Raw genomic sequence first — 23,779 nt, forward strand, 5'->3', positions numbered from 1 at the left:
AAATATAACTATTTATTGTGTCTGTAAAATGTATACAGGTTTAGAAATGTTGTGAAATAGCACAGTTACCAATCAAACTGGATGGACATCAGAAATAGAGGAAGGACTAAAAACAAACAAAATATAACTATTTATTGTGTCTGTAAAATGTGTATAAGATGTATAAACTGAAGGTAGATGCCTAAGTGTTATTGTTTATTAGTTCACTCCAATTGGGGGAAGGGTGGAAGTGTTTGTGGGAAATAATAAAGGTATATTCTAAAAAAAAAAGTGTGTGTATGTATATATGTGTATATGTATGAATGTTTATGTATGGTTATGTACGTGTATGTATATGTATATGTATATGGATATATATATTTACCAAAAAAAGATATGGGGGATTGGAAATGATGCAGACAATTACATTGATGGAAGCAGGTATTTAGGAATTGGGAAAAATGTAGTTTAAATGTATTTGGTTAAGGTGTATGTAAACTTCCAACTTCAACTGTATGTACTGCCATGTATGTGTAACTGATAGATGCACACACACTACATGTTAATATTTTTAAATGTATGTCAATTGTAATGTCTTTTTCGTTATTTGTTGGACCACAGTAAGACTAGCTGTCGCCATTGGCCTCGGCTAATGGGGATCCTAATAAATCTAAAAATCTAAAACACATACATACACAAAACACAGCCACACATGCATATTGACTCTACACACACTCACAATCACATATAGACACACGTTCACACTCTTCTGATACGCTGCTGTTACTCTGTTTATTATCTATTCTGATTTCCTAGTCACCATTACCCCTACCTACATGTGCATATTACCTCAATTACCCTCAACTTCCTCGTACCCCTGCACATTGACTCGGTACCTTTTGTTACCCCTCTGTGATCGTCGGGGTCCCGTTGAAGGGATTTTTTCCATCAGATGTGGTCCATTGGTTATAAAAGCGATAGCCTAAAATTAGTGCTAATTTTTGTATCCAATTAGATGATGTCAACTACGTAGTCTACATTAACAGACAACAGACCAGTAATAGTTTCCCAAAAATATTTCGCAACATGTTTTCAAAGGAGGGAAGATAATTGGATGGAGGGGGACAGATTTGGTTACGACACCGCCTTTCGCCGATGACGTGTGCCAACAATTTGGACAGCGCGCATATAGGTAGACTATAGCAGCCCATATCGCGGGGCAACAACCTGAGGCTTGAAGTGTGAAAGCCGGGCGTTTTGTGCTAGGCTACAAGAGAAGTCATTTAAAAACCGTGGGAAATAACAACACCACCGTAGCATCTGTTAATGGGATTTGAGACAAGCTCATTGTGATCATGTGCGACGCTCGACGGTGCCGCAACCTCTATTCGGTTTACAGGTAGGTGCCAATGTGGGTGACCGACATTTATTTGCATGCCTTTATTACCTAAATAAAGTCCTGTATTTTGTTTACCGATCGACATGCTTGCTATCCCTTTTAATTGGCTTTTTTTTATGACAATGCGGCAGTCTCTGTAACGTTAACCGGAGCCCGTTACTAAGCCCTCTCCCGAGTCAGGGTCATTGATATGCAGATGTTGTTTCCTGTTGCTTGGAGACATGCCGCATCCTCTGCTCGAGCCACACCGTATACACCGCTACCGGCACCGGCGTTATTTATTTATCCTGGCAATTACCGTGCCATCAATCACAGTATGATGTCCGCTGTCGGTCTCGTTCTTTGTTAACGGCCATGTCACGTCACCGGTGAACAGGCAGGTATCTGGCAGGGGCCCTCACGGTAAATCAATTCTACTCAGAGACAGCATGCTCATTTATCCCTTTCTATGGTAGGTCTACGGTAGATAAAACACACCTCGAGGTGTCAAAGAGAAAAGTAGTCCAAGGGTCCTATATAGCCTATCTATCCCCTATTCCATACTATGGAATAATTGTAATAGCACTATAACGACCGTGTTTGCTAGTATGATTTCCAAACACAATAGAATACATGACATATTACCTATTGAGCTATAGAAATGTGGGTTCTAGGGCTACCCTACAATAGGTCCTTATTGTAAAAGAGAATGTCTTCTCAATGATTTATCTGCATGGTTAAATAAAGCAATACAGTCTTTAGCACGATCGAACCCAAGGAAACAATAGCAAGGATGGAATTAGCCTACATTGAGCTGTCCCGGTGCTGAAAAGATGCGTGGGAGGTCGCATATAACCATCTTTCCCTGCTGCTTACTCTATGCCAAGTCGACCATATGGCTAGGCTCATGTTTATCCAAGAATACATGTAATCCCCTTTAAAATAGTGGTGCTGTTGCCTATCAACAAGGACAGTCATGCATGTTTTTCTATTAGGTTATTTGTTTGAATGCTCCATTTCATCATTTTGCCTTTAAGTTCTATATTTAGGCCCTATACACGCACACACATACACACTTACAATTTGTATTTTTTAATTTTATCTTTATTTAACTAGGCAAGTCAGTTAAGAACACATTCTTATTTTCAATGACGGCCTAGGAACAGTGGGTTAACTGCCTTGTTCAGGGGCAGAACGACAGATACTATACTTGTAAGGACTCTTTGAGGACCAATAATGTATTACTTTTCCAAATCCTATTTTCCTTAACCTTAACCCCTAACCCTAAACATAACTCAAAACCTAAACCCTAACCCAAATTGTAACCCTAAATCAACACTAACTAAAATATCCCTTTTACAAGTGATAACAAGCAAAATGTCCTCACAATTTTAGTTGGTTTACTATTCTTGTGAAGACTTATGGTACTCACAAGTATAGTAAAACGTGTACACATATACACACACACACTTTTGTTTTACTATCCTTGTGGGGACCAACACATGTATTCCCAATCAAAATCCTATTTTCTCTAACTCCTAACCTTAACCCCAAATCCCTAACTTTAACCCTAACACTAAACCTAACTCCTAACCATAATCTTAATTCTAACCCTTAAGCCTAAAATAGCCCTTTTCCTTGTGAGGACCTGCGAAATGTCCCCACTTGTCGGAATTGTCCTTGTTTTACCATTCTTGTGTAAAACCAAACCAAACACACACAGAGAGAGAGAGAGAGAGAGAGAGAGAGAGAGAGAGAGAGAGAGAGAGAGAGAGAGAGAGAGAGAGAGAGAGAGAGAGAGAGAGAGAGAGAGAGAGAGAGAGAGAGAGAGAGAGAGAGAGATTCAAAAACATAAACATGGTAGTCTTGGTCCACTTTGTATTTGACCCACATATTGTCAGCATGAATGTCATTATACAGTGCATCTGTGCGTGCCATGGTCTCAAAAGTGGCAGCTTTCCTGTTAGCTGTTTAAGCGCAAATCTGCTTAGGAATGTCTGGTATTAGCGTGGTCATGTCAACCACGTGTAGCCTACTTTAGGGCCGACTGATTTCCAGCCAATTCCTAAAGTCTTCTTTGTCCCCCAGGGTCATTAAAGCTCGTCATCATTGTCGGTGACCTTGTCTCATGTTCAACCTGTTGCACCTAGAGCTGGAGGGCCAAAGAATGATCAACTTGTGTAGCACAGAGCCCTCTGTTTTGTATTGGACTGTGCACCAAATAACAACTTTGTTATTGAAGTATAAATAAAGGAGGCTAAAATCGCTGACCCCCTGACTCCAGACGCACACGTGCATCTCTATTTTAATGGGGATCGTGGCCTTTCACAGCAGGTTGAGCAGATAGGGGGTTGCGAGCTGCTTACACAGCAGTAGCCCATTGAGCTTGCCTCAGCCCATATGTTTGTCCGGTCTCTTGGGCTCCCTCAAGTTTAACCGTTTGAGACAAATGGTTTCACCGGCTTACCGTTTCTTTGGCATCTGTCGCGGCAGTATATTCATTAGCAGCGTTAAAACTCGCAGAGCCAAGCTGTGGGGTTGATTCATGCGTTGTCTTGTTCGGTGGTGATACGCCGTCTCTTCATGTCCAATATGTGGTTGACTTTTCGTGGAGGAGAAAGAGGGGGGCGAAGAGGGGGACGACAACGAGAGGAGGTAGGGTGGAGTCATCCTTTGCAGACTTCGTACCAACGATTCCATGGTTCCTTCATGGAGAAAGGCAGTGCTTTTTCATAGGTGTTACTGTTAGTTGACCACAAATTATGATGGACCCTACTTTCTTACAACATGCAACAATGTGCATAGCCTACTGCTTGCTTGTAAAATACACTATCATTGAGGCAATATGTAAATATATTTGAACTGTTTTAAATGGTTAATGCAAAGTCATGGAACTCCTGCGCCATCATACGCTTTGAGGAGCGGTTGCTGTCCACTTGCTGAAACGCACACAGGATTGTCTGGTCTTTTCGCCATTCTCACGCACGTGATGCGCCATTGTCCGCTGCTTCATAAAATACATGACATAATTGTATAATCGATTTCATGATATCATACTGGGCTCTGAGCAACATTTGAGTCCATTAGCCTGCAACAGGGATGGGCAACTGGCGGCCCGCGTCCAACCTTTTGTAGGCCCATGGATACATTTCCAAAGACAAAATATATACAAATTAAGTCAAATCAAGCTTTATTTGTCACATGCGCCGAATACAGCAAGTGTAGACCTTACCATGAAATGCTTACTTCCAACAGTGCAGTTCAAGAAGAGTTAAGAAAATATATACCAAATAAACTAAAGCAAAAAATAATAAAAGGTAACTTAATAACATAACAATAATGAGCCTATATACAGGGGGTACCGGTACAGAGTCAGTGTGCTGGGGTACAGGTTAGAGGTCATTTGTACATGTAGGTAGGGGTGAAGTGACTGCATAGATAATAAACAGCGAGTAGCAGCAATGTACAAAACAAATGGGGGGTGGGGGGTCAATGTAATCGTCTGGTGGCCAGTTGATTAATTGTTCAGCAGTCTTATGGCTTGGTGGTAAAAGCTGTTAAGGAGCCTTTTGGTCCTAGACTGGATGCTCCAGTACTGCTTGCCGTCTGACAATTTTATGGGCTTTCCTCTGACACTGCCTATTATATAGGTCCTGGATTGCAGGAAGCTTGGCCCCAGTACAGTGATGTACTGGGCCATTCGCACTACCCTCTGTAGTGCCGAGCAGTTGCCATTCCAGGCGGTGATGCAACCGGTCAGGATGCTCTTGATGGTGCAGCTGTATAACTTTTTGAAGATCTAGGGACCCATGCCAAATCTTTTCAGTCTCCTGAGGGGGAAAAGGTTTTGTCGTGCCCTCTTCACGACTGTCTTGGAATGTTTGATAGATCGTGATAGATCGTTGGTGATGTGGACACCAAGGAACTTGGAACTCTCAACCCGCTCCACTACAGCCCCGTTGATGTTAAATGGGGGCCTGTTTGGCTCGCCTTTTCCTGTGCTCCACAATCAGCTCCTTTGTCTTGCTCACATTGGGGAAGAGGATGTTGTCCTGGCACCACACTGCCAGTTCTCTGACCTCCTCCCTATAGGCTGTCTCATCGTTGTCAGTGATCAGGCCTACCACTGTTGTGTCGTCAGCAAACTTAATGATGGTGTTGGAGTCGTGTTTGGCCACGCAGTCGTGGGTGAACAGGGAGTACAGGAGGGGACTAAGTACACACCCCTGAGGGGCCCCAGTGTTGAGGATCAGCGTGGCAGACGTGTTGTTGCCTACCCTTACCACCTTGGGGAGGCCCTTCAGGAAGTCCAGTATCCAGTTGCAGAGGGAGGTGTTTAGTCCCAGGGTCCTTAGCTTAGTGGGTGCTATGGTGTTGAACGCTGAGCTGTAGTCATTGAACAGCATTCTCACATAGGTGTTCCTTTTGTCCAGGTGGGAAAGGGCAGTGTGGAGTGTGATTGAAATTGTGTGATCTGTTGGGGCGGTATGCGAATTGGAGTGGGTCTAGGGTATCCGTGAGGATGCTGTTGATGTGAGCCATGAGCAGCCTTTCAAAGCACTTCATGTCTACAGACGTGAGTGCTACAGGGTGGTAATCATGTAGGCGGGTTACCTTAGCTTCCTTTGGCACAGGGACTATGGTGGTCTGCTTGAAACATGTAGGTATTACAGACTCAGTCAGGGAGAGGTTGAAAATGTCAGTGAAGACACTTGCCAGTTGGTCAGCGCATGCTTTGAGTACACGTCCTGGTAATCCATCTGGCCCCGCTTTGTGAATGTTGATCTGTTGAAAGGTCTTGCTCACATCGGCTACCGAGAGTAGTCATCCAGAACAGCTGGTGCTCTCGTGCATGCTTCAGTGTTGCTTGCCTCAAAGTGAACATAAAAGGCATTTAGCTCATCTGGTAGGCTAGCGTCACTGGGCAGCTCACGTCTGGGTTTCCCTTTGTAGTCTGTAATAGTTTTGAAGCTCTGCCACATCTGACGAGCGTCAGAGTAGTAGGATTCAATCTTAATCTTGTATTGACGCTTTGCTTGTTTGATGGTTCGTCTGAGGGCATAGCGGGATTTCTTATATGCATCCGGATTAGTGTCCCACTCCTTGAAAGCGGCAGCTCTAGCCTTTAGCTTGATGTGGATGTTTCCTGTAATCCATGGCTTCTGGTTGGGAAATGTACGTACGGTCACTGTGGGGATGACGTCGTTGATGCACTCACTTATTGATGAAGCCGATGACTGAGATGGTATACTCCTCAATGCCATTGGATGAATCCCAGAACATATTCCAGTCTGTGCTAGCAAAACAGTCCTGTAGCATAGCATCCGCGTCATCTAACCACTTCTGTATTGAGCGAGTCACTGGTACTTCCTGCTTTAGTTTTTGCTTGCAAGCAGGAATCAGGAGGATAGAATTATGGTCAGATTTGCCAAATGGAGGGCGGGGGAGAGCTTTGTATGCGTCTCTGTGTGTGGAGTAAAGGTGGTCTAGAGTTTTTTCCCCTCTGGTTGCACATGTGACATGCTGGTAAAAATTAGGTAAAACTGATTTAAGTTTGCCTGCATTAAAGTCCTCGGCCACTAGGAGCGCCGCTTCTGGGTGAGCATTTTCTTGTTTGCTTATGGCCTTATAGAGTTGGTTGAGAGCAGTCTTATTGCCAGCATTGGTCTGTGATGGGAAATAGACTGCTATTAATAATATAGATGAGAACTCTCTTTGTAGATAGTGTGGTCTACAGCTTATCATAGGGTACTCTACCTCAGGCGAGCGATACCTCGAGACTTCTTTAATATTAGACATCGCATACCAGCTGTTATTGACAAAAAGACACACCCCCACCCCTCGTCTTACCAGACGTAGCTTCTCTGTTCTGCCGGTGCATTGAAATTCCTCCAGCTCAATATTATCTGTGTTGTCGTTCAGCCACGACTCGGTGAAACATAAGATATTAGTTCTTAATGTCCTGTTGGTAGGATAATTGTAGATGTAGGTCATCAATTTTATTTTCCAATGATTGCATGTTAAAAAGTAGAATTGATGGCAGTGGGAGTTTACTTGCTCGCCTACGGATTCTCAGAAGGCAGCCTGATCTGCGTCCTCTTTTCCTCCGTCTTTTCTTCACGCAAATGACGGGGATCTGGGCCTGTCCCCGGGAGAGCAGTGTCTTTCTCATCGGACTCGTTAAAGGAAAAAGCTTCTTCCAGTTCATGGTGATGTCCAGAAGTTATTTTCGGTCATAAGAGACGGTAGCAGCAACATTATGTACAAAATAAGTTACAAACGCATTTTTTTTTTACAAAATAGCACAATTGGTTTACGGCATGTAAAACGTCAGCCATCCTCTTCGGCGCCATCTTAACATCATTGCGTATATATATTTTTTAGGAACTCAGTCAAGATCACAACTTACTGTTGAAAGTTAGAATAGTGGAATGTACAAGGTGCAATTTCAAAATGTGGTTGTGCATCAGCAGTTTTTCTCTTGTTACGTCAGTCACTGACATTCACTTAATTAGCCCATGTCAGCTAACATTTGGTAAATTAGTCTAGCTGCCAGCTATCTAAACTTGTAGTATTCATGGTCGAATTACCAACCTGGCCCCGGTTGATTTTGTTTGTCACTCTCACTCTGATATCCTATTAAAAACTGCTAACATTTCTCTCCAACCCATGGCAAAATGTGTAGAATTGTATGAAATTAGTTATAACATTTCAAAATCTTCCAAAGACAAAAGGCAAAATGCGTAGATTTGCAGGAAATAAGCTGTAAAACTGAAAATATTCTCTCCGCCCCATGGTAAAATAAGTACAATTGCATGAAATTAGTTAGAATATTTCACAATTTTCCAAAGACAAATGTCAAAATGTGTAGATTTGCAGGAAATTAACTCTAAAACGTCTATTTTTTTCTCTTCACTGTCAAGAGAGAAGCCGCTAAAATGTTTTGCTCACATGGTGGGGGCATGGATGTGGGTGGGTACGCAGGATCACGAGCCCCTGCCGCCCGCCATGATGAGTTCAGATGTTTTGTGGACCCCACCCCCATCAAAGTTGTCCATCCCTGGCCTGCAACATTAATATAGAAAACACTTAAGTGCTGTGGTGTAAGTGACATACTGAGCATGACTGCTTTTTTTCCAGGTAAAATTTGAGGACGCTGAAATGATCCCCAAGTCAAGAAAATCTTCAGACACAAGAAAGGCAGTCAGCATCCAGGAGATTGCTGCTCTGGCCAGATCCTCCTTAAATGGTAAGGGACACACACACACACACACACACACACACAAAAAAAAATCCTGCTCAAACTTAGGGCTCGATTCAATCCATAGCGCTGAAGACCTGCGCTGGAGCGCGATATAAATTTAAAGGCAATGTTCCCGCGTTCACGGAGACTGCATTCACGGTAAAGGCTGCATATGTCGGCACAATCGGAAATTACCTTTACATTTCAATGGCACTATAGTGCTGATCTTCAGCACTACAGATTGAAGGACCCAGGACCCATCATTTTTAGAGGTCACACACTCTCTTTAACCCAGCCCTCCTACTTCTCTCTCTCCAGGCATATCCCAGGCGATGAAGGACCATGTGACCAAGCCCACGTCCCTGCAGGGTGGCAGGGTCGCCCACCTCATAGAGTGGAAGGGTTGGCCCAAACCCACAGACTCCCCCACGGACCCCCTCCACACACACTTCAACTCCTACTGCCACCTCACTGAGGGAGAACAGGAGGCGCGCTTCGCCGCAGGTGCGTGTCCCTCCACCAACTTAGCCAGTAAAGTAGAGCCGCTGATACACACCAATTTATAGCAATTGAATGTTGTCCTTTTTTAATATATTTGAATGTATCTTATCTCAGCTTATCTCTTTTAGTTTATTTTTCAAGAGGATGTATACACCTTCTGTTTCTCTTATCCAACTCATTCTGCAGTCAATGGTGTTTAATAACCAATGGTTCAGATAGGATCGTATCAGGAATATGTCCTCTGTACAGTACTTTACTCTGTGGATTTCAGTCATTAGCATATGACGTCCATGCTGATGATTTGTGGGTCAATTGGATCAAAAGTAAAGTGGACCACCACCATGTGTTTGTGTGCGTGCGTACGTGCGTACGTACTTGTGTGTGGTCTTGACCCCCCCCATCTCATCCCTACACCTGTTCCACAGCTCCTCTCTAACCCCTGCATATGTCACAGCTCAGATCTGTGCCCCTCCTGCGTCACCTAAGCGATGACGGCCTGTCCTATGAGAGCCCGGCAGATGGTAGCCAATTAGAGACTCCTCCAACTGTCACTTCACTGTCCCCATGGTGATACAGCCTCTCCCCTGTTCACTTTCTAATGATTTCTGAGACAACTCTGTCTGTCTGTCTGTCTGTGTCCCACTTTCTCCCGTGCTTGATGTGTGCTGTAAGGTTTTTTTTGGGGTGAAAATAAACAGTCCTGTTTTTAGCCTGTGTGTGTGTGTGTGTTTATATTTGTCCTATTTGTTTGTGTGTCCATTTCCAGGAGTGGCAGAGCAGTTTGCTATCGCTGAGGCAAAGCTGAAAGCCTGGGCTTCTGTGGATGATGATGAGGAAGAAGCTGACAAAGAGTTCCTCCAGAACAACAGAAACACACTCACACTCTCTACCCGCTCAGGTAAACACATACACCCACTTTGCACAGAAATACACCCAATATCTATGTCATGCATCTCATCATGTGTGTTTCGATCAACATTTCCGCATCGTGGAAATTCAGCGTTACAGCGTGATTGAAATTTAAAGGCAATGTTCCTGCTTTAGTGGAGACTGCGTACATGGTAAACACTGTATATGCCGGCTTAATCGGAAATTACCTTTACATTTCTATTGCAGAATCTGTAACGCATCAGTTTTACAGATTGAACAGAGCCCCTAGACTCGGTGCTATGCCCCAATATCCCTCACTCTCTTCTTTCTTTCCTTCCCTGTCCATCACTCGTCCTCTTCTCATCCCTCCATCTCTCTCTTCTCATCCATCTCCAGGTGTTCTGACTCTTTGCTCCTCCCTCAGACACTGCGACGTCCAGTCACGAGCCCCGAGTGTCATTCCAGGCTGAGATTGGCAGCGTTAAAGTTCCACCTTCTATCAGCTCAACCATTCCCGTTGGCTCTAGCAGCAACAGCCTGCACTGTGATAGGCCCACATCTCAGAATGACCCGTCTCCACAGCAAAACGACCGCCCTATTCTAGAGAGTGACCGGGCTAGCCCATTCCCCAGAGAGGGGGAACTATTGGATGGTGAGGATCGGCCTGTACCACAGCTAGAGACCGCTGGGGGTGTCTGTATCGTCCACAAGCCTGACTGGAGGCCGAGAATCAGAAGCAGTAGGTTTGACTCCTGCTATTCAACCTCTCACTCTGAGTCTCTTGGAGAGGAGGAAGCGGAAGAGGAGGACGAAGAAGGGAGTGTGTTTCAGGAAGGTGGAGAGTGGCACTCCTGCCAGAGCCAGAGAAGCTTCTTCTCCGACAGACGCTCGTCGGGAGTGGCATCATTCGATGAGGAAGAGTAGGAGGTGGAGAAGAAAAGAGGGAGCATTGGATGTTGTGGTTTTTTTCATCTTGTAGGTGTTCCCCTTGGATAGTCTGTCCACTCTTAGATATGTAACTTAGTGATGGCTAGCCTTTACCCATCTTCCATCCTTCTTTCCTTCCTTCCTCCTGTTTCTCTTTCTTTCCTCCAATTCTTCCTTCCTTTCTTCCTTTCTTTTCTCGGCTTGTCTCTCCCTGCTTCCTCTAACCTGCACCCTGTTTTTTTCTTCTCTTTCTCTTCTTTTTCACCTCCTTGCCATTTCTTTGCTGATGTTACGCTGTATTTGAGGGTTGAAACTCGATTCTCGAGTACTGTGTTGTTCAAACGGAGAGGTTTTATGTTGTTATTTCACTGGTTTTCTATGGATTGTTATCGTAGTGTTTTCCCAGGGCCATGATGTGAAGTCAAGTAATGGAGTTTGTCCTGGATGAATAAAACATGATTTTTTAAAATAGATTTTCACCGTTTGATCATTTCACCCATCTCTGATATGAGACAAGAAGGAAAAGACACCCCCCCCCCCCCCCCCCCCACACACACACACACACACAGAATAAACAAGTTTTGAAAAACAGATTTACATCTCAAAGTTTTGTTGAAATTTAATGTACAAAAAACAATTAGTATGTTTTCTGAAAAATAACAATGGCTGTTGATCTCAAATGCATATTCTCCTATGTACAATGCGTAGATTTCCGTCATAATGTATTTTCATATGTACAAACCATATACAGGCCGGGGCCATATAAAGGGAGAAACTACAGACTTATTGCTTAACTAGATGCGCTGTTAATTACCTTAAAACACTCTCTACATTAGACTCATTTTACATTATATCTTGTATGGCGAGCACTACTTCACATTCTATGTGCATACAAAAGTAAGACAACAATAAATGGTTGCACAACTGACTTTTTTTTACAGAAGAAAATGAACCGTTAAATTGTGGTTGTTATGGCCTGGTTTTACATAGAATTGAAATATGTAATGGCTCAAATCTGTCAATGGAGCTAAGAGAAATGATTGACAATGACATAACATCCGTTTGATGAACTCATTTTATAATGAGACCGGTCACACACTTTCTCTACGACAGTTGTTTCAGTTCTCTCTAGAGGCTTCTATTGCTCATCGGTGTACTTGGAGAGTTCTAACTGTGCTTTTAAGTTGGTAGTACGTATTTCTAAACTGGTTTTAAGGCCAGGCAGGCTGTATAAATCATTTTCAATGTAGGTATGTGTGAGTGTGTGTAGTGTGTATTTTCTAGGATATCATTTTCCATGTTTAGATTTATGAATGTGTATGGTGTTCATTTACTTAGTGCTCGATTCAATCTGTATTACAGAAGATCCACAGTACAGCACAATTGAAATGGTAAATGTCATTTCCCGATCGAGATGACATCTACAGCAATTACCGTGAATGCAGTCTCCGCTAATGCGGGAACATTTGCCTGTAAAATGTCAATCGCACTACAACGCGGCTCTTCAGCGCCACGGATTGAATCGAGCCCTTGCGCGTGTACTATTGGCCTATGTGCATATGTGTGCTCACAACAACTGATGTCGTCTCTCTCCACATAACCAACATTTCCTGTGCAATGTAACGTGTCATTAACACTCATATCATTCCAGAAACATGCGGAACACGGTACAGTAGATAGGATACGATATTCACATAACATCCTCTCTCAAGAAATGTAAGATACAAAATGACACTGTGACCAAAACACCCTGTTACAAGACAAGAAACTCTCTAACGTCCGTCCGTCCCCCTACCTTAATGCCAGACAAGGCTACATGTACTTTGAGTTAAATGCATGTTAATTACAATGTGCTTCACAAATGCTCTTAACCCTGTGGGATGCCATTTTATGACTGAGCGATGTTAAATTGTTGGCCTTTTCTCAGCTGCCTTTGGGTAGTAACTTATTGTTTTTCTCTTAATATCCCATTTCAGATATGACTGTACATGCACTTATACTGTAATTACAGAATGTCCTTTAGAATGTAGCTATGTAAATACATAGATTTTATAGGCCACTTAATCTAAAGTGAGACCCTCCCTTCTCTTTCCTCGCTCTCCTTTGCTTTATCCCTCTGATCTGCTCTCTCTCGCTCCATCTCTCTCTCTGTGTTATTTGTAGCTATATTTAGGGGGGAAAATGTAGTTTGGTTCTGATAATCAAACTGAGAATAGAAGTGTCAGCACCAGATGGGTGCATGGGCAAGGTTCCGCCAAGTCTCTCACACACACACACACACACACACACACACACACACACACACACACACACACACACACACACACACACACACACACACACACACACACACACACACACACACACACACACATTGTTAAACACAGAACTATGTTGTCACATTCACTCAGTTACTCTATCACTCACACAGGAATACATGCTCATTTACACCAACACACACGCACACAATACATTGTGGACACAGACGACCAGCTTAAAGATTCAGGTGAACATGACCTCTAAGGTTGTAGAAACCTCAATGAACCACGAAGCAACTCCTAACTGTCCCTCGCCCCTTCTGTCATTCCGATTGGTCCTCAGGGCGGTTGGGACTTTGCTTACACTGCAGTTCTGATTGGTTCATTTGCTCTATGTTCTGGAGTGTGGTCCCATGGGGTGGGGTTCCATGTTCCTTCGCCGGCTCCAATTGGTCAGTCTCAGGGAGGTGGGACGGGTCAAAATCACAGGCCAGCTCTGATTCGTCAGTGTGGGAAGGGCTGCACTCTAAGATAAACTCCTCTGTTTGGTCCTCTGTTATTGAGAGGCTTTCCTGAAGAACCAATTCCGATGGCGGGTCCATATTGTCAGTGGGGATGGTTTCAAACTCCATATCTGATTGGTCCTGTATGAAGTGGACAGGGGTCTCCTCATCCATAACGTCCAATTGGTCCTCCATGTCGGGCGGGGTGGGTTCCCGTGGTAACGAGAGGCCTCTGTGGCGGTTCCAAAGCTTGTGCAGCTCTGTCACCTCGGAAACGCTGGTAGTGTTGCCGCTGTCACGGAAACTGGCCAGAGGGGGGCGAACTTTCACCCCTGTCACCGTCACTGAACCCTCTATGGCCTTACGCAGCTAGAGGTTAGACCGAGAGAGGAGAGGTAGAGATTGGAGGGAGAGGGAAAGGAATCAAATAGGGAGCAAGGATGAAAAGAGACGGAGGAGAGGATGGAAAGAAGATTGGAGAGAGAGAGAGAGAGACAGAGATATAGAATTGAACATTATGATGTGATTTTGGAGTACACGGAGTAGTGATTCATATTACGCTTTTGATTCCATCTCCAAGTCTCTGGGTTGTTAATCTGCATCAACTTTAGTAACGAGCAGATTGATTAGCCTTGATTGCTTCTGATTCATGAAGCACAACATTGTCCTTAGGACTGATCTGAGGTGATAACAATATTCAAACAACCACAGCCAAAAAGTAAAGAGAACGTGTTCCTGTGATGTCATATCATGTGTTTGCAGTGATTTTGGAGGTGAAGGGCACTCAAATCAGTCATAGTATGATGACATCCGTGTTGAAAATACAAATAACTACACACTAACTACATGACCGTGACATAAAGGTTCTTCTAATGCACGGGAACACCCACCTCCCTGAGGGAGACCACGCCCACCAGCCGTCCTGTACTGGTCACATAGGCATGGTCCAGTCCCAGCAGGGAGAAGATGGTGTGAGTCTAGAGAGAGAGAGAGAGAGAGAGAGAGAGAGAGAGAGAGAGAGAGAGAGAGAGAGAGAGAGAGAGAGAGAGAGAGAGAGAGAGAGAGAGAGGATGGAGAGAGAGAGAGAGAGAGAGAGAGGAGAGAGAGAGAGAGAGAGAGAGGGGATGGAGAGAGAGAGAGGGGATGGAGAGAGAGAGAGGGGATGGAGAGAGAGAGAGAGGGGGGATGGAGAGAGAGAGAGGGAATGGAGAGAGAGAGAGAGGGGAGGAGAGAGAGGGAGGGAATGGAGAGAGAGAGAGAGAGAGGGGAGGAGAGAGAGAGAGGGAGGGGAATGGAGAGAGAGAGAGAGAGGGGAATGGAGAGAGAGAGGAATGGAGAGAGAGAGAGAGAGGGGGATGGAGAGAGAGAGAGAGAGGGGGGATGGAGAGAGAGAGAGAGAGAGAGAGAGGGGGGATGGAGAGAGAGAGAGAGAGAGAGGGTAAAACATAATTGAGAACAAATTGTCTATTAGAAAAATGCCATGGTTTATTTGTAATAAAAGGCTCCTGACTAGTGGAGCTGTGTGTTATCATATCTCTGTCACCAACCCCATCAATCAAAGGTAGAGGGAAGAGATCCATTTTTTTAGGGATGGAACTCAGCCATTGTCGGACACCTGTAGCCTGGTTACATTGCTAGATTTGAGTCATTTAGCAGATGCTCTGCTCATGTCTGCCTTGGCAGTGAATCAACGACAACAAGTATCACAAGAAAAATGTTTACAACTAAGACGTATCCGTTGGGCTACTGTGTAGATCGGTAAGAGATCGGTAGATTGAGTGACGGGTGAACTGATGACGACACACCTTATGCAGAGATGTCCGCTCCACAAGCTGAAAAGGGGCGGGGTCTATCTTGCAATTGTTGAAATCCACTGGCTCGTCCAGCTGTTGCTCTTCCCACTCTGCTATCTGTGGGAGTGGATTCAAAACTCAGCCAATAAGAGAACATCTATAAAGCTCTCACATCAGTCACTGCATTTTTGTTTTGCTCTTGACTGACACGCCAGTTTACCAATGAGCGAGTTCAGTCTTACTTCGTTCGTGGTCATGTCATCCTCTACTTCAGGGGACTCCTGAAAACAAAGAGAGACAGTGGTTACACCCACATACACACAAACACAAATATACAATGAATCCATACCACCACTGCAAAAGACTAACAACACATACCAAACAATGAGACAAACACATACCAAACAATGAGACTAACAACCCATACCAAACAATGAGACAAACACATACCAAACAATGAGACTAACAACCCATACCAAACAATGAGACAAACAACCCATACCAAACAATGAGACTAACAACACATAACAAACAATGAGACTAACAACACATAACAAACAATGAGACTAACAACACATAACAAACAATGAGACTAACAACACATACCAAACAATGAGACTAACAACCCATACCAAACAATGAGACTAACAACACATACCAAACAATGAGACTAACAGCACATACCAAACAATGAGACTAACAACCCATACCAAACAATGAGACTAACAACCCATACCAAACAATGAGACTAACAACACATACCAAACAATGAGACTAACAACCCATACCAAACAATGAGACTAACAACCCATACCAAACAATGAGACAAACAACACATACCAAACAATGAGACTAACAACCCATACCAAACAATGAGACTAACAACCCATAACAAACAATGAGACTAACAACACATAACAAACAATGAGACTAACAACACATACCAAACAATGAGACTAACAACCCATACCAAACAATGAGACTAACAGCACATACCAAACAATGAGACTAACAACCCATACCAAACAATGAGACTAACAACCCATACCAAACAATGAGACTAACAACCCATACCAAACAATGAGACTAACAACACATACCAAACAATGAGACTAACAACCCATACCAAACAATGAGACTAACAACCCATACCAAACAATGAGACTAACAACCCATACCAAACAATGAGACTAACAACACATACCAAACAATGAGACTAACAACCCATACCAAACAATGAGACTAACAACCCATACCAAACAATGAGACAAACAACACATACCAAACAATGAGACTAACAACACATACCACAATCAAAAGTGCATGTTTCTGCCCCTGCAGCTACGCTGTTACTCAGCCGGCTTTGTGAGTCACTGTTGATTTAGCTTTTGTTGGCTAAATAATCACCTGAATCACTAAAATGACTTGGTCAATTGTGCTTTCCTCTCTCCTTCTCATTTCTCTCTCTCTACAAAGTGTTACAAAGCGGCAGTATATTCTGGGTTGGTAAAAGTACCCAAAGCGATTTTGGTCGGTCACTTGCTCTATGCTAGGTCGCTAGGCAACGGTTACTTAGCAACGGGCTCTAATGCGGGCGGCAGTCTTACCGCCGCCATGGAGATCCTGACTCGTTTGGGCCCCCTGCTCTCAGGAGCCTCTGGCTCTGCCGGGCTCTTAAAGCCAGGGAGGGAAGGGAGTAACATAGCACAACGTTAGCACAACGTTAACAACCTAAAAACAACGTTACAGCAACGTTATACTCTATAATGGTCTTACCAGCTGATAAGGAGAGAGGAGACGGATAGTGGGTGATATAAAAATGAATACAATGTTACTGCAACGCAGAACACTTGTTATGCTTCTCTTACTAAGGAGAGGGAGGAGAGGTGCAATGGCGTAACATCAGCGCAATCTTATGTTACAGCAAAGCTGGGGCTTAAAGTTACTAAAGATTCTGTGAGGACAGAGTGGACGTAAAGGAAGGAGGCATATGAGGATACAAGCATACACACAAAAACATAATCACATGCACGTACACACACTTACAGGCACACTTACACGCACACTCACCTCGAGTAGCTCTCTCTCAGGGTCACCACAGGAAAGGGTCTGCTGAGAGCCTGACAGAGGAGAGGGAGTCAGGGTGTCTCTATTAATTGAGAGAGTATGTATACTGTTGGGTGCCTCTGTGTTGTGAATAGTAGGGACTGTTTTCATTGCAGATTTGAGTGGCAGCTGAGAGTTGGACACAGCTGCACTGAAGGAGGACTCCTCTGTTGAGATCTAGATAGAAACACACAATATACACACACACAATATACACACACACACACACACACACACACACACACACACAGGTTAGAGGTACTGTAGACACTAGATGTCATACTGAAGTACTGAAGATGCCCCACATACTGTAAGGCAAACTTCACAGACGTCCTCTACCAAACACACCAAACCAGCCCCACACACCTACTGTACATACACACACCTATCCTAACACACACCTTTCCAAACACACACCCTGACTCAAATGTTTTCTGTAACCAATATCTGTCCATCCAAATACACATCCCCACATTATGTGTAATAACCTTCAGCCAAACTACCCCCCACTCTCGATGGTAACGGTGACTTTAAGTCGCACGCAGGGCTAACTCCTCACGTGAGCGGGAGTCCGACTCACCTCCGCTACACTCACCAGGAAGCGAACCCCATGGCGTGCGCTGGTATTGGAGGTGTTAGAGGTGTAGGAGTGTGTGTGTGTGCAGGGTGGGCTGGGGGGACTGTCCATGGTGTCCAGGCTGTTCAGGTGTGCATGTGCGCCCAGTGTGTGTGTGTGTGTGCCATTGTCCTGGGCATGCCTCCGGAGGTGGTCGAGCCTGCGCGTTGGACCCAGCTGGAGGGACAGGAGTGACTGGAGCTGGGAGCGCTCTATAGAACCCAACAGGATCATAGAGTCTGAGGGAGGGAGGGAGGGAGGGAGGGAGGGAGGGAAAGAGGGAAAGAGGGAGGGAAAGAGGGAGGGAGGGAGGGAAAGAGGGAGGGAGGGAGGGAAAGAGTGGGATAGGAAGAAAGTGACAAAATAGGGGAGAAAAGAGTAAAGAAGAATAAGGGAGAGGAGACAGAGGAAGAGAAAAGGGGTGCAGGGAACAGGGGAGAAAGGAGAGGAGAGAAAGAGGGAACAGTAAGGGAGAGTAATAAGCAGAGTACGGAATAGATGGAATAGGACACAAAAACAAAAAGCTGGAAGAAGTGAAAGACACGGGAGAGAAGAAGGAAAGCGGTAGAGAGGGAGAAATGTGTCATGGAGGAAGGATGCATCTTGGATTTATAGCTGACTATAGATGTGCAGTTGCACACGTACCCTTACCTGTGGACTCAACCAGGGCCAGTGTTTTCAGCTGTCCAGTCATCAGGACCTCCTGTACCTCTCGGTAGGAGGAGGAGAGAGTGATGTAACGCACGTCTCTAACCATGATGTCCTCCACACGGATGTTATACTTCCTGAAGGAGGAGAGGAGGAGAAGAGAGCAGAAGAAGGGGTAAGACGAAAAGAGGACAAGAAATAATGTTAAGAAGAGAGAATCAGTCAAGAAGACAGTTGAAAACATAAGAGAATAAAGAAAAGGGAGTAAGAGAAAGCAAGGGAGATAGAGACATAAACAAAGCAAAGGAAAGATGGACAGACAGACTTACTCGTGGTGCCCCATGCCCAGTTCAGGGAGATAGGGTAGTTTCTTGATCCTGATGATAGAGTCGTATAGCGAGGGCTGGAGGGACTGGGCTACGGCGTTGGCCAGGATCACCGCTATCATCACCGGCAGGATGTGGCTGATCTGACCCGTCAGCTCAAACACGATGACTGCTGTCGACACCGTGTGAGTCACTGCCCCCGACAACGCCGCTGCACCTGGGGAGGAGGGATACACAGTGTGGATGATGATGAATATGACTTGGTCCAAAGTGGTGGAATGTTTTGTTTTTTTACACAACTACAGAGAGTACAGTTAAGCTGGTAGCACAGGGTCAGCCAAAGCGCGGTGCTTCTGGAGTAGTGGGTGAGTCCACATTTCATTCATTACATCTCTCCACAAAAAAAACTGTTTCATAAGCAATAGATGGTGAACAGGTTTTCAATGCTACTGTACGTTTATTTGTTAGCTTTACTGTTTTAGACAACAAAACAAATGAAAGCTCAAGCTAGCGATGTGATTGTACTAGTTACATTTATCCAACAAGTCGTTTCTGTCCAAAAAGTTTAATTAATTGTTCCCTCTGATGTTCTACTAATCTATCAGATCAATGAGGAGCAGAAAATGATTTAACTTTTTATTTCAATCCATAACCTGCTTATCTGCTTTATCTTAGCAGAATACATTTTCATCAGTCACATTCAATAATCTAGCACAATTGACGAAAATAGCTTCGGCATCACACCCGCCTGCATTTTTCAATCATGTTAGAGAACAGAAAGATCCAAGATGGTGCCCATAAGTAGATACAAAATAGCCGTAATGAGGCCTTGAAGATGAAAAAACGGGTTGGTTTTAGTGCAACTGGTGGAGTACCGCCTGCAGTTTCAATCACATCAGAGAACAGAAACAGCCAAGATAGACCCTATGGTGAAGTGTCAGATTTTGTTTTATGTATAAGTGGACATGTAAGAGCCGTAAAAAAAAACGGGTTTGTTTTCGTGCAACTAGTCGTGCACCGTCTGCAGATTCAATCACATCAGAGAGAGCCAAAATGGAGGGGCCTATGGTTAAATTCAGTAGTCTCAGGTTTGGATTCAGCCATAAGTGAACACGTTAGAGCTGTAATGGGGCCTTGAAAGCAAAAAACAGGATAGTTTTAATGCAACTGGTGATGTACTCACCCACTACAGCATAGCCGCCAGGCACTATAGGATAGACACTGCCATCAGCATGGATGCCATCAGGGAACATGACTGCCATGGTCTCTCCTACCAAACGTCCAAATGCCGCACCTGCACATCCCATACATAAAGTGTACACACAGGTGTTTTTAGTGTGTATGGCTAAATACACCAATTCCCACACACAGCAAGTGACTTACCAATGAGGAAAACTGGCATGAAGGCCCCACATGGCACAGGCATGGTGGTAGCTACTGCAGACATCCAGAACTGAGGAGAGATAAAGATAGAGACGTGTGTGAGAGAAGGGTAATAGAGGAAACTGAAAACAGACACACTGGGGCATCAACACAATCACAGATTCACACCGAGACAGGCCATCATGTGTAAGAATGTGTTCTTAATTGACTCACCTGGATAAATAAAGGTTAAATAAAAATGATTAAAAATAAACAATATCAGCCTCACCTATCCTAAACCCACACAGAAACCCACTCTCTCGATCTCAAATAAATGAGCACGTACCTTCATGACGATGAAGAGGATGAGAGTGATGAAGACGTTAACCTGGGGGTGTTTCCAGGCGTGTGAGTGGCTGATGTAGTCAAACTCCTCGGCAACGCCCTGCCGACACCATGTTCGGTTGTCCAACAACGCCACCAGGGACTCATGCTGCGTCAGCTGAGGAGACAAGGAGAGACACAACTGTTAGGCATGGGATATACTGTATCAATCGTAATAGTCTAAAATGGTTTCCTTTGCTCATCTCCTTCCATTATCTGATCTAACAGAATAGGATATGTGAAGACAACACAGAACTGATCCTTCATATCAGAGACTATGAAGGGGACAAGGAAGGAAGCTGTTTTAGACAAATGACATGCATCCCTGGTCTAATATTTTGAAAAATGTATCATACACATTGTGGTTGATAGATACACAGACACAGATATATAAAAAAGTGTAACTTCTGACCTGTCCAGCCATGAACTGTCCAAACCCAGGGGGGAAGGTGAGGGTTGAGATGATCAAGGTGACCATAGCAGGATACACCAGACGTCTGACATGGAGAGAGGAGCTGTGGGTTCATTAGTGTGAGTGAGTGAGTCCTGCTATGATAAATTAATAATACGTTTGCAATATTATGTTTATGTGAACTCAAGTTTGCATTTCAAGTTGACAGTTCTTGTTCAATGCCATATATATATATATATATATATACACACACACATACAGTGGGGGAAAAAAGTATTTGATCCCCTGCTGATTTTGTACGTTTGCCCACTGATAAAGAAATGATCAGTCTATAATTTAATGGTAGGTTTATTTGAACAGTGAGAAACAGAATAACAACAAAAAAATCCAGAAAAACGCATGTCAAAAATGTTATAAAATGATTTGCATTTTAATGAGGGAAATAAGTATTTGACCCCTCTGCAAAACATGACTTAGTACTTGGTGGCAAAACCCTTGATGGCAATCACAGAGGTCAGACGTTTCTTGTAGTTGGCCACCAGGTTTGCACACATCTCAGGAGGGATTTTGTCCCACTCCTCTTTGCAGATCTTCTCCAAGTCATTAAGGTTTCGAGGCTGATGTTTGGCAACTCGAACCTTCAGCTCCCTCCACAGATTTTCTATGGGATTAAGGTCTGGAGACTGGCTAGGCCACTCCAGGACCTTAATGTGCTTCTTCTTGAGCCACTCCTTTGTTGCCTTGGCCATGTGTTTTGGGTCATTGTCATGCTGGAATACCCAATCACGACCCATTTTCAATGCCCTGGCTGAGGGAAGGATGTTCTCACCCAAGATTAGACGGTACATGGCCCCGTCCATCGTCCCTTTGATGCGGTGAAGTTGTCCTGTCCCCTTAGCAGAAAAACACCCCCAAAGCATAATGTTTCCACCTCCATGTTTGACGGTGGAGATGGTGTTCTTGGGGTCATAGGCAGCATTCCTCCTCCTCCAAACACGGCGAGTTGAGTTGATGCCAAAGAGCTCCATTTTTGTCTCATCTGACCACAACACTTTCACCAGTTGTCCTCTGAATCATTCAGATGTTCATTGGCAAACTTCAGACGGACATGTATATGTATTCTTGAGCAGGGGGACCTTGCGGGCGCTGCAGGATTTCAGTCCTTCACGGCGTAGTGTGTTACCAATTGTTTTCTTGGTGACTATGGTCCCAGCTGCCTTGAGATCATTGACAAGATCCTCCCGTGTAGTTCTGGGCTGATTCCTCACCGTTCTCATGATCATTGCAACCCCACGAGGTGAGATCTTGCATGGAGCCCCAGGCCGAGGGATATTGACTGTTCTTTTGTGTTTCTTCCATTTGCAAATAATCGCACCAAATGTTGTCACCTTCTCACCAAGCTGCTTGGCAATGGTCTTGTAGCCCATTCCAGCCTTGTGTAGGTCTACAATCTTGTCCCTGACATCCTTGGAGAGCTCTTTGGTCTTGGCCATGGTGGAGAGTTTGGAATCTGATTGATTGATTGCTTCTGTGGACAGGTGATTTTTTTACAGGTAACAAGCTGAGGTTAGGAGCACTCCCTTTAAGAGTGTGCTCCTAATCTCAGCTCGTTACCTGTATAAAAGACACCTGGGAGCCAGAAATCTTTCCGATTGAGAGGGGGTCAAATACTTATTTCCCTCATTAAAATGCAAATCATTTCATAACATTTTTGACATGCATTTTTCTGGATATTTTTGTTGTTATTCTGTCTCTCACTGTTCAAATAAACCTACCATTAAAATTACAGACTGATCCTTTCTTTATCAGTGGGCAAACGTACAAAATCAGCAGGGGATCAAATACTCCCCCCCCCCCCCCACTGTATGTATGTATGTATGTATGTATGTATGTATGTATGTATGTATGTATGTATGTATGTATGTATGTATGTATGTATGTATGTATGTTATAACCATATATAACCAGTCAAAAGTTTGGACACACCTACTCATTACAGGGGTTTTTCTTTATTTTTACTATTTTCTACATTGTATAATAATAGTAAAGACATCAAAACTATGAAATAACACATATGGAATCATGTAGTAACCTAAAAAGTGTTAAACAAATCAAAATATATTTTATATTTGAGATTCTTCAAAGTAGCCACCCTTTGCCTTGATGGAAGCTTTGAGCACTCTTGGCATCTCTCAACCAGCTTCATGAGGTAGTCACCTGGAATGCATTTCAATTAACAGGTGTGCCTATTTGGTAAAAGACCAATTCCATATTATGGCAAGAACAGCTCAAATAAGCAAAGAGAAACGACAGTCCATCATTACTTTAAAACCTCTTAAGGATCTAACCCTTTTTTTCATTTTTCGCATAAAATTACATACCCAAATCTAACTGCCTGTAGATCAGGACCTGAAGCAAGGATATGCATATTCTTGATACCATTTGAAAGGAAACACTTTGAAGTTTGTGGAAA

General features: G+C 43.9%; 2 protein-coding genes across 2 annotated transcripts in view; one reads left to right on the plus strand and one right to left on the minus strand.

The window, feature by feature from the left end:
• The first annotated feature begins 1,133 nt into the window (after window positions 1-1,133).
• On the plus strand, window positions 1,134-11,369 carry fam131aa (family with sequence similarity 131 member Aa). The gene is made up of 5 exons (XM_014139605.3): window positions 1,134-1,378; window positions 8,498-8,606; window positions 8,919-9,104; window positions 9,868-9,999; window positions 10,396-11,369. The coding sequence occupies exons 2-5, from the start codon at window positions 8,519-8,521 to the stop codon at window positions 10,893-10,895; spliced, it is 906 nt and encodes a 301-aa protein (XP_013995080.1). The 5' UTR covers window positions 1,134-1,378; window positions 8,498-8,518; the 3' UTR covers window positions 10,896-11,369.
• Window positions 11,370-11,531: 162 nt separating this feature from the next.
• Window positions 11,532-23,779, minus strand: part of clcn2a (chloride channel, voltage-sensitive 2a) — a 43,243-nt gene continuing 30,995 nt past the window's right edge. Inside the window, exons 11-24 of the mRNA XM_082960815.1 lie at window positions 21,307-21,409; window positions 20,857-21,012; window positions 20,532-20,601; window positions 20,332-20,442; window positions 19,152-19,365; window positions 18,826-18,959; window positions 18,154-18,413; window positions 17,627-17,735; window positions 17,523-17,572; window positions 17,060-17,125; window positions 15,695-15,730; window positions 15,465-15,569; window positions 14,550-14,636; window positions 11,532-14,028 (exon numbers count right to left, since the gene is read on the minus strand). Of these exons, the coding sequence (XP_082816941.1) occupies window positions 13,480-14,028; window positions 14,550-14,636; window positions 15,465-15,569; window positions 15,695-15,730; window positions 17,060-17,125; window positions 17,523-17,572; window positions 17,627-17,735; window positions 18,154-18,413; window positions 18,826-18,959; window positions 19,152-19,365; window positions 20,332-20,442; window positions 20,532-20,601; window positions 20,857-21,012; window positions 21,307-21,409 (2,050 nt within the window). The 3' untranslated portion in view covers window positions 11,532-13,479. The remainder of the gene's footprint in view (window positions 14,029-14,549; window positions 14,637-15,464; window positions 15,570-15,694; window positions 15,731-17,059; window positions 17,126-17,522; window positions 17,573-17,626; window positions 17,736-18,153; window positions 18,414-18,825; window positions 18,960-19,151; window positions 19,366-20,331; window positions 20,443-20,531; window positions 20,602-20,856; window positions 21,013-21,306; window positions 21,410-23,779) is intronic.

This window comes from Salmo salar, chromosome 14 (genome assembly GCF_965601325.2).
Source record: "Salmo salar chromosome 14, fSalSal1, whole genome shotgun sequence".
Taxonomy (NCBI): domain Eukaryota; kingdom Metazoa; phylum Chordata; class Actinopteri; order Salmoniformes; family Salmonidae; genus Salmo; species Salmo salar.